The sequence below is a fragment of the Apodemus sylvaticus genome, chromosome 1 (genome assembly GCF_947179515.1).
Source record: "Apodemus sylvaticus chromosome 1, mApoSyl1.1, whole genome shotgun sequence".
In the NCBI taxonomy this organism is placed as follows: Eukaryota; Metazoa; Chordata; class Mammalia; order Rodentia; family Muridae; genus Apodemus; species Apodemus sylvaticus.
The window spans coordinates 209,687,460-209,703,503 of record NC_067472.1 but is presented as its reverse complement, the minus strand read 5'-3'; the positions used below and the strand labels follow the sequence as shown (position 1 = coordinate 209,703,503).

At 38.0% G+C, this 16,044-nt stretch overlaps 1 protein-coding gene across 1 annotated transcript; it reads right to left on the bottom strand.

Moving 5' to 3' along the window:
- Positions 1–13,640: 13,640 nt before the first annotated feature.
- On the bottom strand, positions 13,641–14,561 carry LOC127684267 (vomeronasal type-1 receptor 4-like). Its single transcript, XM_052181225.1, has one exon. It carries the CDS (start codon positions 14,559–14,561, stop codon positions 13,641–13,643), a length of 921 nt encoding a protein of 306 aa, XP_052037185.1.
- Positions 14,562–16,044: the final 1,483 nt, after the last annotated feature.

The window sequence follows — 16,044 nt, the reverse complement described above, 5'->3', positions numbered from 1 at the left end:
CATAATATCATGTAGATTCATTATTTCACTGTTTAGTTTAGGGGCTTGATGTATGTTTAAGCTTTAGCATTTTTTTTTTTTACAATTCTAATTGACCTGGAATTTGGGGCATAGATGTTCAGAACTGAGATGCTATCTTGGTAAATATTTACATTGATGAATATTCAATTTTTGCTGGGTATAGTAGTCAGGTCTGGCATTTGTGTTCTCTTAGGGTCTGTCTGAGATCTGCCCAGGATCTTCTAGCTTTCATAGTCCCTTGTGAGAAGTCTGGTATAATTCTTATATGTCTGCCTTTATACATTACTTGACCTTTTTTCCCTTACTGCTTTTAATATTCTTTCTTTGTTTAGTACATTTGGTGCTTTGATTATTTTGTGAAGGGAGGAATTTCTGTTCTGGTCCAGTCTGTTTGGAGTCCTGTAGGCTTCTTGTATGTTCATGGGTATCTCTTTCTTTAGGTTAGTGAAGTTTTCTTTTATAATTTTGTTGAACATATTTACTGGCCTTTTGAGTTGGGAATATTCACTTTCTTCTATACCTATAATGTTTAGGTTTGGTCTTCTCATTGTGTCCTGGATTTCCTGGATGTTTTGGGTTAGGAGCATTTTGCATTTTGCATTTTCTTTAACTGTTGTGCCAATGTTTTCTGTAGTATCTTGTGCACCTGAGATTCTCTCTTCTATCTCTTGAAATCTGATCTTGACACTTGCATCTATGACTCCCGATTTTTTTTCTAGGTTTTCTATGTCCAGGGTTGTCTCACTTTGTGATTTATTTATTGTTTCCATTTCCATTTTTAGATCCTGGATGGTTTTTTCACTTCCTTCACTTGTTTGTATTTTCATGTCTTTCTTTAAGTGACTTATTTATGTCCTTCTTAAAGACCTCTATCATCATCATGAGATGAGATTTTAAATCAGAGTCTTGCTTTGCTGGTGCCTTTCGGTAACCAGGACTCACTGTGGTGGGAGAACACCAAGTAGCCTTGGTTTTGTTTGCTTATGTTCTTGTGCTTACCTTTTGCCATCTGGTTATCTCTGGTGTTAGGTCTTCTTGCTGTCTCTGTCTGTGGTGTGTCCGCTTTGCAAGCCTGTGTGCCAGTACTCCTGGGAGACTAGTTCTCTCTGAAAGAAATTTAGGTATAGAGAGAAATTTAGAGAGCTGTGGTATAGGCTCAGCTATGGGGTGTAGACAGAAACCAGAAGGATCCTGTTTGCAGCTGATCCTTTGTTCCTGTGTCCTAATGGCTTTGAGTGGGGCCCTCTTAGGCCGTGAATTTGAAGAGAAGTCTTGGTCTTAACTGTGTAACTTGCAGGTGTGTAAGCACTCCTGGGAGACCACCTCTCTTCTGGCAGTATTTGTGTATGTAGCTCTGTGGATCTTGGGGAGCAAACAGAAAGCAGAAGACTCCTATTCCAGGCTGCCCCTCAGTTCCTGTGTCCTGAGGGTTCTGGGAGGGTTCTTCTGAACAGCAGGGGTGGTCCTACCTGCACTCACAGGCCTGTCAGCACTCCTGGGAGGCTAGTGATCTCTCTGCCCCACCTAGGTATGGTGGCCTCTAGCAGAGTCTTCTTTTCTTTTTGTAACTGAAGTGACTGTCTCTTGATATTTGTAGTGAAAATTTCTGGTGGGGTTGAGAGTAAGCATCAAAATAAAACACAATATAAGCCAGATGGGGTAACAAGAGGTGTGGGCTAGGAAAACAAGGCATATTGAACCAAATAATTGTTCAGTTTGTGAGGGTATTAACATTGGTTTTTTTTGGTGGTCTGTTATGGTACTAGAAAAAAGGCCAGAGTATTTGAGGAATTTAGTCCTGGAGGGCATCTTTATGTGGGCAGTTACCTGTGGTGTATTAAAGAAAGTAGAGCGAAGAGTTCACAATTTATCTGCTTTGGATGGCCCAGAAAGAATATAATGTGTTAATTATGTATCTGGGTAAGGCAAAGGACACCATCAAGAGGACAAATCGGCAACCAACAAATTGGGAAAAGATCTTCACCAATCCTACATCAGATAGAGGGCTAATATCCAATATATATAAAGAACTCAAGAAGTTAGACTCCAGAAAACCAAACAACCCTATTAAAAAATGGGGTACAGAGTTAAACAAAGAATTCTCACCTGAAGAACTTCGGATGGCGGAGAAGCATCTTAAAAAATGCTCAACTTCATTAGTCATTAGGGAAATGCAAATCAAAACAACCCTAAGATTTCATCTTACACCAGTCAGAATGGCTAAGATTAAAAATTCAGGAGACAGCAGGTGTTGGAGAGGGTGTGGAGAAAGAGGAACACTCCTCCACTGCTGGTGGGGTTGCAAATTGGTACAACCACTCTGGAAATCAGTCTGGCGGTTCCTCCGAAAACTGGGCACCTTACTTCCAGAAGATCCTGCTATACCACTCCTGGGCATATACCCAGAAGACTCCCCTCCATGTAATAAGGATACATGTTCTACTATGTTCATAGCAGCCCTATTTGTAATTGCCAGATGCTGGAAAGAACCCAGGTATCCCTCAACAGAAGAGTGGATGCAAAAAATGTGGTATATCTACACAATGGAGTACTATTCAGCCATTAGAAACAATGAATTCATGAAATTCTTAGGCAAATGGATGGAGCTAGAGAATATCATACTAAGTGAGGTAACCCAGACTCAAAAGGTGAATCATGGTATGCACTCACTAATAAGTGGATATTAACCTAGAAAACTGGAATACCCAAAACATAATCCACACATCAAATGAGGTACAAGAAGAAAGGAGGAGTGCCCCCTGGTTCTGGAAAGACTCAGTGAAACAGTATTCAGCAAAACCAGAACGGGGAAGTGGGAAGGGGTGGGTGGGAGGACAGGGGAAGAGAAGGGGGCTTGCGGGACTTTCGGGGAGTGGGGGGGCTAGAAAAGGGGAAATCATTTGAAATGTAAATAAATTATATCGAATAATAAAAAAAATTATGTATCTGGTATAGGCAGTAACAGCTTGTCTATAAAAATAAATTGTTTGTAAATTAAGGATTAAATAATGGTTATTAATGTAGTTGGTTTGACTAATGGGAATAGATTAAATATGATTTTTGAAGTTTAAAAGAAATTTTAGGACGATTTTAGGTTATAAGGCATGGACATTGTTTCAGAGTTAAGTATGAAAATTTTGGGCTAAAAGGCACAGATATTGTAGGTGTTCCTGCTAAAGAACAAGCATTTAAACAAAGAAGTATGAATTTTTTTAGGTTATGGTTTTAGGTTTTTTTTTTTTTTTTTTTTTTTTTGAATTTTCAGCAACAAGATTTTACCTATTTTCTTTGCTTGGCAGGCTCTTTTGGCCTAGATGGAGGGGGAGGGGCTGTGCCTGTCTAACCTAGCAGGCGGGTCCTTTTTTCTCCTGCTTGGTTTTTCTTGGGTGATATTGCTAGAAGGTGGGGATGTGCTGCTTTTTGTATACCTCAAAAGCAGAGCAGACAGAAGAAGTGTAAGGACTTGGTGGCACCATCTTGGCACTGCTGGAAGGTCTGGGAGTGCAGATCAGAGTTTTTGTTTTGCAGAGCAGTTTGGTCAGCTGGACTGTCTGGATTTGGGTGGGGGTCAGTGCAGTCGCTCCACCCAAAGACACAAGTGGGAAGAAGACAGAGTGTTTGTGTTCAGAGTTGTAAGGATTGGGTCTTTGGAACTAGTGCCATGGGTTACTCATGGTCTTTGTTTAATCTGAAGTTCCGATATGGGTTTGTGTGGGTCACCTGTTGTGATACATGCCTGTTGTGGATGTGCCATATTAGGCGCCAGATAATAGTTTCTCATTTGGGGATCCTGTTTTAGGATTATTTCTAGAAATAACATTGTTTTTAGGAATGCATTGCCTATAGTTCCTTTCTGAAAGACCTTACTTGCCACAATTAAAACATTTGACAGGTTTTAAAGCCATTAGAGATTAGGTTTTTTTTTTAATTAAAGTTGTATTCTTAATATTCTAAAAATCTAGTATTTCTATGGCATGCCATTTAAATTCTTCTTGATGGTGGCCACTGTCTGTTGGCATTTGCTGTTTATTAACCAGATAAGCTAAGGTGAGTCTTCAAACAACCTTTGACTAACTTTCCTGATTTTCACTATATGGTGATGCTATGAGTTTTGGGCTAACTTTCTTGATCTCTATCTTACTAGCTTCCTCAATTTTATATATAATTTTGAAAAAGTTTTTCTTCTCAGGCGTGACTGCATTTTTCACAATTTTTATTACATGCCTTCTATTACAGTCTCATCCTCATTTTTATTAATATTTTGCAACTTTTTCTAAGACATATCTCCATATTTCTTGTTTTTCTGTTTTTCTTGTATATCTGTTATCATAATATATTCCTCATTTAAAACATTTGTTTTATTTTGTACTTTTTATTTTTTATTTTATGCATACTGGAGTTCTGCCTACTATCCTTTGTGTGAGGATGTCAGATCCCCGGAACTGGAGTTACACATAGTTGTAAGCTACCACATGGCTGCTGGGAATTGGACCTGGGTCCTTTGGAAAATTACCAGGTGCTCTTAACCAGTGACCCATGACTTCAGGCCTATCTTCCTCAGTTGTATTTATAATTCTTTCTAATTTTCTTCTAAGGCCCATCTTCATTTTCATGTTTCCTTTTCTTTTATTTCTAAATCCCCTCTTTTTTTTGCAAAAGTATAAATATCAACTATGATCATTAAGATTAGGATAAGAAATACCAGCAAAATAAAAATCATAATTGGTAATATGTCAGCTACAAGTATGTCATTTCTCCCTCTCCCTCTCCCTCCCTCCCTCTCCCCTTCTCTCTCTCTCTCTCTCTCTCTCTCTCTCTCTCTCTCTCTCTCTCTCTCTCTCTCTCTCTCTCGGTTCTATCTTCAAGCCATATAAATGACATTATGTAGAACTCAAAATGTCATATGTCATTGATTTTTTTTCATCTCATTGGTCTCATTCCTTTTACTTTTACTTTTAAAAAAAAATCTGATTAGAAGTTTGGTTGTGCTCAAATTTCTTCTGTATGTTCTGTGTCTCCATCTGCAATTCAACTCACATTGTAAGACCCCCAAAAACCAAGGGCACCCCAGCACCTCACCCCTCAGAAGGTGACACCCAAATCACTCACGGGAAATGGCCTCGATGCAATAACATGAGGATTTTTTTTTCCAGAATTCTGGGTTCCACAGCTGTACACTGCGTAGGGGTAGAGGACTGTGGCCCACAAGTGCAGAATTGTGACAGCTTTTATAGGTTTACAACAAAGCCCTCGAATCATAAACCAATCATTCCTTAGCATTGAGAGCCTGTGTACTGAGAACCAATTGATTTGTACCACTCTATAGTTTTTAGGCCAATCAGTTTAAATTATCAGAGCCCGCGCTCCGTGGACCAATTAGTTTCCTATTTTCTTGGAGGTCTATAGCTGCGTGAACTCCTGGATGTGGGTAATGGCATAAGCAGTTTATAGAAGCAAGATAAGCAAATAATTAGCTCATTTCCAGTTACCTTACGGGGCCAGGATCACCTACTCAAGGCCTTTCTGCCTGGCTCTTAAAGGGAGGGCTCTGGACTATCTCCAGGTGGTTGAGTCTTTCGGCTAATGTCATCCCCACTGGGTCCTGGAATCCTCTCACATCCCTGGCATCTGAGACTTTCTAGTGGGTCCCCCCACTCCCCACCCTTCACTGCTATATGCTTCTATTCATTCTCCTGGCCCTCTGGGTTTCTCTCCTGTTTCTTTTCATATGTGATTTTGCCACCCCATCTTCTCCCTCTCCCTCCCCTCTCCCACCCAGTTCCCTCCCATCCTCTGCCTCCCAAGATTATTTGTTTCCCTCTTCTAAGTGGGAATAAAGCATCTGCACTTTGGCATTCCTTCTTCTTAAGCTTTATATAGTCTGAGCATTTTATCCCGGGTATTCTGAGATTTGTGGCTAATATCCACCTATCAGTAAGTACATACAATGTACGCCCTTTTGGGTCTGCCTTACCTCAATCAGGATGATATTTTCATGTTCCATCCATTTGCCTACAAAGTTCATGAAGTCATCATTAATAGCTGAGTAGTATTCCACTGTGTAAATGTACCACATTTTCTGTATTCATTCTTCCATTGAAGGGCATCTGGGGTTTTTCCAGTTTCTGGCTATTATAAATAAGACTATAATGGACACACTGGAGCATGTGTTCTTGTTATATATTGGAGTTTCTTTTGGGTAAATGCCTAGTAATGCATAGAACAAGTTAGGTACTGCTCCTTCTTTTTCTGTTTTGTAGAATAGTTTGAGAAGTATTGGTATTAGGTTTTCTTTGAAAGTCTGAGAATTCTGTGCTAAAACCCTGGGCTTTTTTGGTTGTGTGACTTTTAATGACTTTTTCTATGTTTTAGGTATTAAGGGACTGTTTAGATAGCTTATCTTGTCCTAATTTAACTTTGGTACCTGCTATCTACCTAGAAAATCATCTATTTAATCTACGTATTACACTTGTGTTGAGTATAGGCTTTTGTGCTAGGATTTGATGATGTTTTGAATTTCCTCATTTTCTGTCATGTCTCCCTTTTCTTCTCTGATTTTGTTAATTTGGGTTCTGTCTCTGTGCCCTTTAGTTAGTTTGGCTAAGGGTTTATCTATTGTGTTTATTTTCTCAAAGAACTAGTGTGGATCTTCTCCAGGTTCTTTATGAAGGCACTCAGTGTTATAAATATCCTCTTCGCACTTCTTCCACTGTGTGTGGCATGGGGGTTCATTTTCATTAAATTCTAAGAAGTCTTTAATTCCTTTCTTATTTCTTCCCTGACAAAAATTTCATTGAATAGCTAGTTGCTCAGCTTCCATGAGTATGTGGGCTTCCTGTTGTTTTTATTGTTTTAGAAGACCAGCCTTAATCCATGGTAATATGATGTGTTTGTTTGTTGGTTGGTTGCTTGGTTGCTTGCTTGCTTGGTTTTTCAAGACAGGGTTTCTCTGTTTAGCCCTGGCTGTCCTGAAACTCACTCTGCAGACCAGGCTGGCCTTAAACTCAAAAATCTGCCTGCCTCTGCCTCCCAGGTGCTGGGATTAAAGGCGTGCACCACCACTGCCTGGGATGGTAATCTAATTTCATGCATGGCACTATTTCAATCATCTTTCTATTTAGGCTTGTTTTGTGTCTGATTATATGATCAGTTTTAGAGAAGTTATCATGAGTTGCAGAGAAGAAGATATATTCTATTGTTTTAGGGTGAAATGGTCTGTACATATCAGTTAAATCCATCCATTTACTAACTTATGTTAGTTTCACGATGTGTCTGTTTAGTTTCTGTTTGAGTGATCTGTACCTTGGTGAGAATGAGGTTTTGAAGTCTCCCAACACTATTTTTTCATCTCCAAGGTATGTTTTGAGTGTTAATAACATTACTTTTACAAATATGGGTGCCCTTGTGTTTGGGACATAGATAATCAATATTGAGAGGTTATTTTGGTGGATTTTCTCTTTGATGAGGATGAAGTGTCTTTCTTTCCCCATCTCTTTAGTAACTTTTTGTAGAAAGTCTATTTTATTGGATATTAGAATGTAATATCCAGCTTGTATCTTAGGACCTTTTGTTTGAAATTTTTTCCAGCTTTTTACTCTGAGAAAGTTTTATCTTTTGCCACTGAGGTATGTTTCCTGAATGCAACAAAATGCTGGGTCTTATTTACATATCCAGTCTGTTGGTCTATGCCTTTTTATTAGGGAATTGAATCCATTGGTATTAAGAGAAATGAAGGGAGGCACTGTGTGAGGGGTTACTAGGAAAAGAGGGTGGTGTGATATTGAGGTGTAAAGAAAATAGATTAATTAATAAAAAGGAGTTTTGGGGGAATGAAGGGAAAGAGAATAAGACAAACAAGTCGTTATGAAGAAACTATAATGAAATAAAATAAAAATAAAATTATAATAAATATAATATAAATATAATAAAATATAGAGGTGTGGATGGTGTCAGGGGAATGGAGGATAAAACTGTAAGAGAAAGTGAAAAACAAATTTCTTTCAAGATGCCATAATGAAGACGAATACTATGTATGCTAAATAAAAGTTTTAAAAAGCAAACACAATTAAAAAAATAAACATGTGCTTGCTTTGGCAGCACATATACTAAAAAAAAAATAAACATTATGGATCCATAGAAAATTTTCTGTTTAATAATGACAGTTATATCTGGCTTCTGTCAGCAAGGGCATATGGGCATCCACAATAGTGTCTGGGTTTTGTAATTGTATATGGGATGGATGCCTAGGTAGAGTAGTCCCTAGGAGCTCTGGGAGGTCTGGATGATTTATTTACTGGTTATAGAAGGATGATATCTGCAATCTTTATTTATTGATGACACAGTGGCTGTATTGTCATTTTGAGCATGGAACAGAGTCATGTTTGTGTCCTGGAAATTTTACTTGAAAAACATAGCATAATGTGTATTTATCTTTGCTTTATAGAATATATTTAAAACCTTCATAATTTCCTTCCTGAAGGCAATAAGTTTGTTAGGATGTATTTCTTATGGTTATTAACTTTATTGTTATTGCAAATAGCTTTCTGAATTATATTTTCATGCTGCACATGCATAAACATATACATATAGAATTTTTTTCTAAAAGAAGAACTGCTACTTTATCTGCCAATTCTAGTTCTTAATATGAGTAAAAATGAATTAAAATTGGGATCTTGAAGAGGTAACTTCTTAGTCACTTCCACATTCAAATGAGGTGAAATATGCAATCATTCCATATATCCATCATGATGAACAACAACAAGAAAATGAAGACGACGTGATGTTGTCTACAAACAAAGGAAAGGCATTTATCACTTTAAAAGGAATTAGACATACTCTAAAGCATAGAGTATCACGAGACCCTCAGGTAAGTGATTTGACCATTTATATTGCTATATAATTCTGTTTACCTGCTATAAATACAGTGACCAACTACAAATATATAAAAGCTAAAATTATGAAGGAGAGCAAGATTGCTCAGTAGACACAGGTGTTTCCTTCCTGATCCCATGACCAGGGATCATTCCAGGTGCAACATCATGGAAGAAAAGACCCGTGTTGTAGGGTGGTGAGCTGTGCATAGGCAGCCTGGTCCCTGGCCGAGCCCAGGCTTACATCCCCCCACACCCCGGAGACCCAGCAGGTGACAGTCGCCTGGGAAGGATGGCAGGGGTTTTGCCACACTCTTTGGGCCCCTTGCTCCTGTTATGCAGCTACAACCTCCTACAACTGTCCCCCCACCGCCCCCCAGATGTCTGTGGCCATCAGTCATGTAGGAATAGCACCAAGCCTTCCCACTTGCAAATAAGCATTCCCCAACTTTCAGACCAAGCCAATGAGAAGTGCCCGCTATCAGACCCTGACCCACCCCAAAACTGTATATAGAATCCTATCTGGAAGGATGAAAAGGTGGAAGAACTACTCCGACACTGAGAGCTTCTGCCATAGAGCGCTAACATTTTGAAAGAGGTCAGCTCTTCTGAAACACCACTTGAAGTTCCTCTGCTCACCTCACTGGCTAGACTGCTTCTCCTAGGCCCGGCCCAGCCCTACTCAGAGTGGACCAACTGAGACAACATGGCGCCGACAGAGGCGGAGCCAACTGCAGCAGCGGAAGTGGCGAAAATGACCCTCCCTTCCTGCTTGCCCCCTCTGCCCTTTGCTGGAACCCTTGCACCTGGCCAGGCCAGAGAGCTCTGTGGAAAGTTTCCGGTACACAGACCCACACCAGGTCCCAAAACACAACTTTTAACCTCCACCCATGGATGCTATCTTAACTGCACATACCATTCCTAATAATAATTTGTGTAATGCAAATTTATGAAGACATTAGAATGATGATTGAAGGGGCTTCAAGCAGAAGGTTTTGACTTCAAGGACAAAGATCTTTGGGTTTTTGATGAAAATGTACTACAGATCAGCTGCAGAATATTAGGATAATCTTTTCTTGGAGTGAACAGTACACTCACAATGTTTAACATGATAAGTATTTACAGTTTGACATTAGTTCTAATCTTAAATGCAAGTGGCTTGTTGTTAATGTATGAGTTATTCTGTTTATGTTACTTGGTACAGAGCTACACTGATGGCAGTCAACTAAAGTCACAATTGCTACCGGCTTTCAGGCTCATGAGATCAAATACAGAGTTACAATGATGAGTTTGTGTTTTTGTGTAAAAGGAAGAATTTCAAATATATTAAATAAATGTATAATAAGGAAGAGTTTTGTTTTTGTTGTTTTGGGTTTGGTTTCACTTTTAACAGCAATCCCTGGCAACAGGCAGATATATAATATCTTCTAAATTTTTAGACAGGGGCTATGACAATAAGAATAGAGAAAACTAAACATACATGTGTTTATAGAAGTAGACAGGCCTAAGTGTAGGCTACATATGGTATGAGTACTATATATGTATGCTATTATAGATAACATGTGATGTGTAGAAAACACACGCCATATTTCAGAATAGGCGACGTACCAAGAAAGAAAATGCACCACTGACATGTGTTTACTCACTTCTTGTAATTCATTCAATTTAATTATGTTTTCTTGATGCGTCAATAAAATTCAATTTTTCTAATAGAAATATTACCCTACAATTCTATCATTAATAATAAAATTTAACTTACTAGTATCAGTAATCTCATCAACCATTTATTTTAATCCATGTCTTAAGACAAAATTAGAATGTATCATTTTCCAGAAGTATATAAATTGGTAACTAAGAGGAAAGAAAAGAAAAATGTACTTCAGGATATTTAGGTAAGTTGGGGGTGTAGCTCATGACTTGTCCAGCTATTGGAAGAATCTAGATGCGATCCCAAGAGTCATCAAAAAGTGAAAGTATCCAAGTAAATCTCTCTACTAAGAAACTAGGAAGAGACTTGCAAAATGAGATGGGGATAGTGTGAGAAAGATGGAGTAACAGAGATACAGAGAGGAAAGCTGAGAGGGTCTAAATGAAGGAAGGAAGGAGATAATGAGGTGATCCTAGTGATAAGAGAGACTCAGCAGCAGTTTATGGAAGGAACAGGGTTCACACAGCTTAGGAAGAATGGAGACAGTCTGCTCTGCCTTGAATTTAAAACAGCCCAAATTCCACCCAAAATCCTGTGTCTACTTCTAAACACCACCAGATTCCCTTTCCCTTTTTCTATTTATGCTCTTATCTCTTTCTCCCCATTTTTCTTCCTTGGTTGCTACCTTCCTTCCTTCCTTCCTTCCTTCCTTCCTTCCTTCCTTCCTTCCTTCCTTCCTCCCTCCCTCCCTCCCTCCCTCCCTCCCTCCCTCCTTCCCTCTCTTCATTCCTTCTTTCTTTCCTTCCATCGTACCTTTCTTCCCTCTACTCCTCCATCCTTCATTTCAGCAGAGCTATTTGAAGACATTTTTATTATGGATCCAAGTACAACTAAAATTAAGGGAGGCACTTGGAAATAAAGTAAGATGCCCAGGTTCTCCAAAACCTGTTTCCTAACATATTTCATTTTTTCTGGTCCTCTGCTCTGCACTCTTACTTCAGTACTGGATGACACCATTATAGCAGCTCTGACCGGGAGAAGTAAACTGTGATGAGACAGTCTCCATCTCTTAAAGGTTCATGATCTCATTTTATTCTTTTCGGAATCTTGGTCATTTTCAACTTAGCTCTAGACCTATGATGACAGCACCTCCACAAGGGTCTGATGTAACCTTTAACACCTCAGTTCTGAGTTCCCTTCAGCAAACAAAAACAGAAGAAAAAAGGCAATGCAGAATTCATGACCAACTCCAAGGAATCACAGAGGAATCAGAAAGAAACTTTTATGTCAGTCTTCGAAGCACAACATTTATGACAGTGAGGCATGCAGAAGAAACAGGGCTTCATTGCTCTAACGTATAAGCAAGTTGCCTGGCCTTTCCTATCACCTAGCATCCTAGACTGTTTCAACATCTCAAATTGTTTGTTTCTAAAGACAAGAAGACCAAATGCCTAGCTGGGGTGTGTGTTAATATGTCAAAACAGATGTAGGCTGCCGGACTCTCACAGCATTGTAAGTACCTCTTTAAAAATCTTGGCTCCTCTCAGCACTACCCTGTCATCTAAATTTAACCTCTATAGACCTTACCTTCTTTTCACTTCCCCCAGTATCTCTTTTCTATAAACCCAGAAGTTTTGTCTGTGTGCTCTGGGCCTCTTGTTTCTATGCAGGATGTGTCTTCTCTTGGTTCTTCTCACGCCTCTTTGTCTTCCCTTTTATCCCTTGTCTTAGCTCTTCCATTGTTCTTCTCTTTCTCTCTTGTCTCTTCTTATGGGATATTCTGTGTGTTGGTCATATCTAATGTTCTGCTTTTTCTCTATGCTTTGAACTCTTCTCATTGCCTTTGGCTCTTCTATTCTTCATATCTACAATAAAAACCTTCTCCTCGACCTTACCTTGGTGGGGCAGGTCCAAATTTCATCAAGAAAATTTCCAAGCACTACCTGATATTGAAGAATGAAGCCATCATAGCTCTGTGTGCATCACATCCTCCAAGTAAAGGTTTTGAAATGGTTCATCTATTTTGCATGTGCCATTATTCGTTGGCTTTATATAGTAGAGAACCCCAATATATGTGTATTAAAGAATTTATATTGCTGGATTTTGATGAAATATGCTTAGTGTGAGCTATCATGAAGGATTTTTGTCCATGTATAAAATATAATTTCCTAAAAATGATTACCCTGTGGTTGAAGAATTAGATCAGGAAAGATGAACATTTGGTCCCTTTTTGAGGGATACAGTTGAGTTCCCAGAATCCACTTGTTGATTAGCAGATAGATTTATATAATGCCAAATAGTTTTCTGAAATGATTAAAATATTCAATGTGCATAAATGTTTTATGGTTTACATGTACATGTACATATATGTATATGCATGAATGTATGTGTATAGGTATGTATCCTTGTTGATTCTGTATTGGGATTTTTACATCAATTTTAACATATATAATTGTATATCCATATGACTAATTTTGTATTTTAAACCTGAGAACCCTGTGCCATTTTACCTTAAAATGGAGACTTTTATTAAAAGATTGATGTTTTTAGAGTTAAAATATGAAATTGTGTTCCCACATTTGATTGCTGATATTATTGCAAGAGTGTTTCAATGAGGTTCTATTGAGGACAGAAGATCCACTTTGATCCTGGTTGATATTATCCCATGGACTGATGTAAATTCCTAATAAAAAATGGCCCAAGAAAAAGAACTAAGCACAGAAATTCACATCTGTGCTTTCTGACTGTGAACTAGAAATTAACACATACCCTATACTTCCCTCTACACAAATCCATCTTCCCTTACTGCTTCTATCTTACCATGATTGACAGAAACTACAAACTGTGGGGTAAAATACATCTTTCCTTCTTTGAGTTGCATTTGCCAGGTATTTTGTCAGGGAAACAAAAAAGATAAATAATACATCTATCAAATGGTTTCTTACAAAATGACTACTGATCACTCTACATTATGAAAAAGTGAGTCATAGAAATCTTAAAGTTTAAAAGTTGAAGTGTCACCATTGTACAGTAGGTAAAAAAAATATAAGAATATCTAAGGACATAGAGATGACCAGGGCTCATATCATACTTGGAGGATTCTATCTCTTACTAGTGCAGGGTAAAAACAGACTGGTAGCAGTCTTCAGATTGGTGATAAGAACAAAGGGGGAAAATATTGGAAAACATATTTCTATAACTGTAAATACATTTACTCCCCATAGCACTGGATATTTGGAGCATGTTCTAAAAACAGTCACAATGGAGGAGTATAAGTAAGAGATGGCAAAGGTGCACAGCAGGATGAGGATAGTCTGCGTGGCTCTGTCTTCAGGTGAGACTTTCAGAAAGTGCTGAGCACTGTGGATGTGCTTGACTTGCCTCTTGTGTCTGTAGAGTCTACTCACCATGGAGACACTTGAGTAGGCCATGAGACCCAGACACAGTCCATCAGAGAAACACAGTAACAACATATACAGTGCAGTTACCAATTTTTCAGAAGCAAGCAATGAACAGTATTCATAACTCACTCTCTTAGTAGTATTTTTCGTGTAACTGAGGCTTGACACATTTGATGGAATCATGATATTTAGAAGCAGGTGGACAAGCCAACTGACTGAGCAGGAGGGACCAATGTACTTGTTGGCTCTGTGCTTAAGCTTCCTCCACCTGGAGTTGCTGGAGCTGATTGTGATTGCCTGGAAGCAACTCAATAGGCACATCATATAAAGGCACATCCCCCTTGTTATTCGGTATATATACAATATAATTTTACATCCAATGTCATTCAGGAAAACCTTCAATCCAAAATAAGACATTGTCCGTGGAATACCTCTTGAGATGATATTCAAGCAGTTGGCAAAAGTCAAGTGCTCTATAATCAGATCTTTGGGCATTAAATGCTTTCCGTTCAATATCAAAGTGACATAATAAAATAGTATTGAGGTATTGCCTAGCACTCCCACTGAAATCTGGGAGAAGAGAAATACTCCCATTGCAAAGTTTTCAGAAGTCATTTTCATTCCTATTATAAAGTTTTAAATTTATATAATAAATGTAATCAATAACTAAAATATATTTTAGTGATATTTATTTTTATATAAATACAATTGGTATATTTTTATTTTATTATACTATTCCATATTATATTTTATTATACATAATACATTATATTAAATCTAATAAAATATATTTAATATATATTTTAATATAAATAAATAAATAAAATAATTATTATACTCTAAACACACTAGACATACATTATCAGTGTGCATTATTTCATGAAGTTAACTTAAATAAACTATTTATCATTTTAATGTATTCACATAGCTCTAACTATGTTTAGAGAGTTTACACGTTTTCTTTCCTGGCATCTGCTACTTTCTGGTGGGTACCGCCAGTTCCCCATTCCCCACTGCTACACACCTCTGTTCAATTTCCTCACCCTCTCTACACATTTTCTCACACATGATCTTGTCCCCCTTGCCCCCTTTCCTTCCTCTTTCCTTCCCAAGTCCTTTGTCCCTCTACCTCTGGTGATTATTTTGTTCTCACTTCTAAGTAGAACTGAAACATCCACACTTTGGTCTTTTCTCTTCTTGAATGTCATATACTCTGTGAATTGTATCATGGGTATTCCAAGCTTTTATACTACTATCCCCTTATCAGTGAGTGCATACCCTGTATATTCTTTTATGATTGGATTACCTCACTCAGGATGATATTTTCAAGTTCCATCCATTTCTCTGTGAATTTCATGAAGTTATTGTTTTGAATAGCTAAGTAGTACTCTATTATGTAAATGTATCACATTTTCTGTATCCATTCCTCTATTGATGAACTTCTGGGTTGATTTCCAGCTTCTGGTTATTATAAATAAGGCCTCTCTGAACATAGTAGAGCATGTGTCCTTGTGATATGTTGGAGCATCCTTTGAGTATATACCCAGGAATGGTATAGCTGGGTCCTCAGGTGGCTCTCAAGGACTAAACCATCAACCAAAGAGTTCACATGGAGGGATCCATGGCGCCAGCTGCATATGAAGCAAGAGGATGGCATTATGTGGTCAATGCCATGTTGAAACTTTTACTCAACTCTTAAAATTGTCATGGTTTTCTCATTGTATTTGTCTTCTATAGGAATTTTATTATAATGGAAGGATTGAGGATTGAAGTCAGAGTCTCATGCATGAAAGACAAGCACTCTGCAAGTGAGCTATAATCCTACTCTGTTACTAAGAATTTTTTATCAGTATGTCAAGTTGTAGAAGAGTAATATTCATACCCGTATTTCTTGGTGATATAGTGGATGTGTCATCATTTTGTACATTGAAAAGTGTCTTGTTTTTGTCCTTAACATTTTACTTGAAGAACATTGTATAAGGATACATTCCTTTTTGCTTTATACATTATGAATTGTAATAATTTCCTCCCTAAAACAATGTACTTGTTAAGACCTATTTCTTATACTTTATTAATTTTTTTACTATTACAAATACCTTTCTGA

Coding starts and splice junctions, on each gene's coding strand:
- LOC127684267 (XM_052181225.1), bottom strand. CDS start 14,561: ATGAAAATGACTTCTGAAAACTTTGCAATGGGAGTATTTCTCTTCTCC.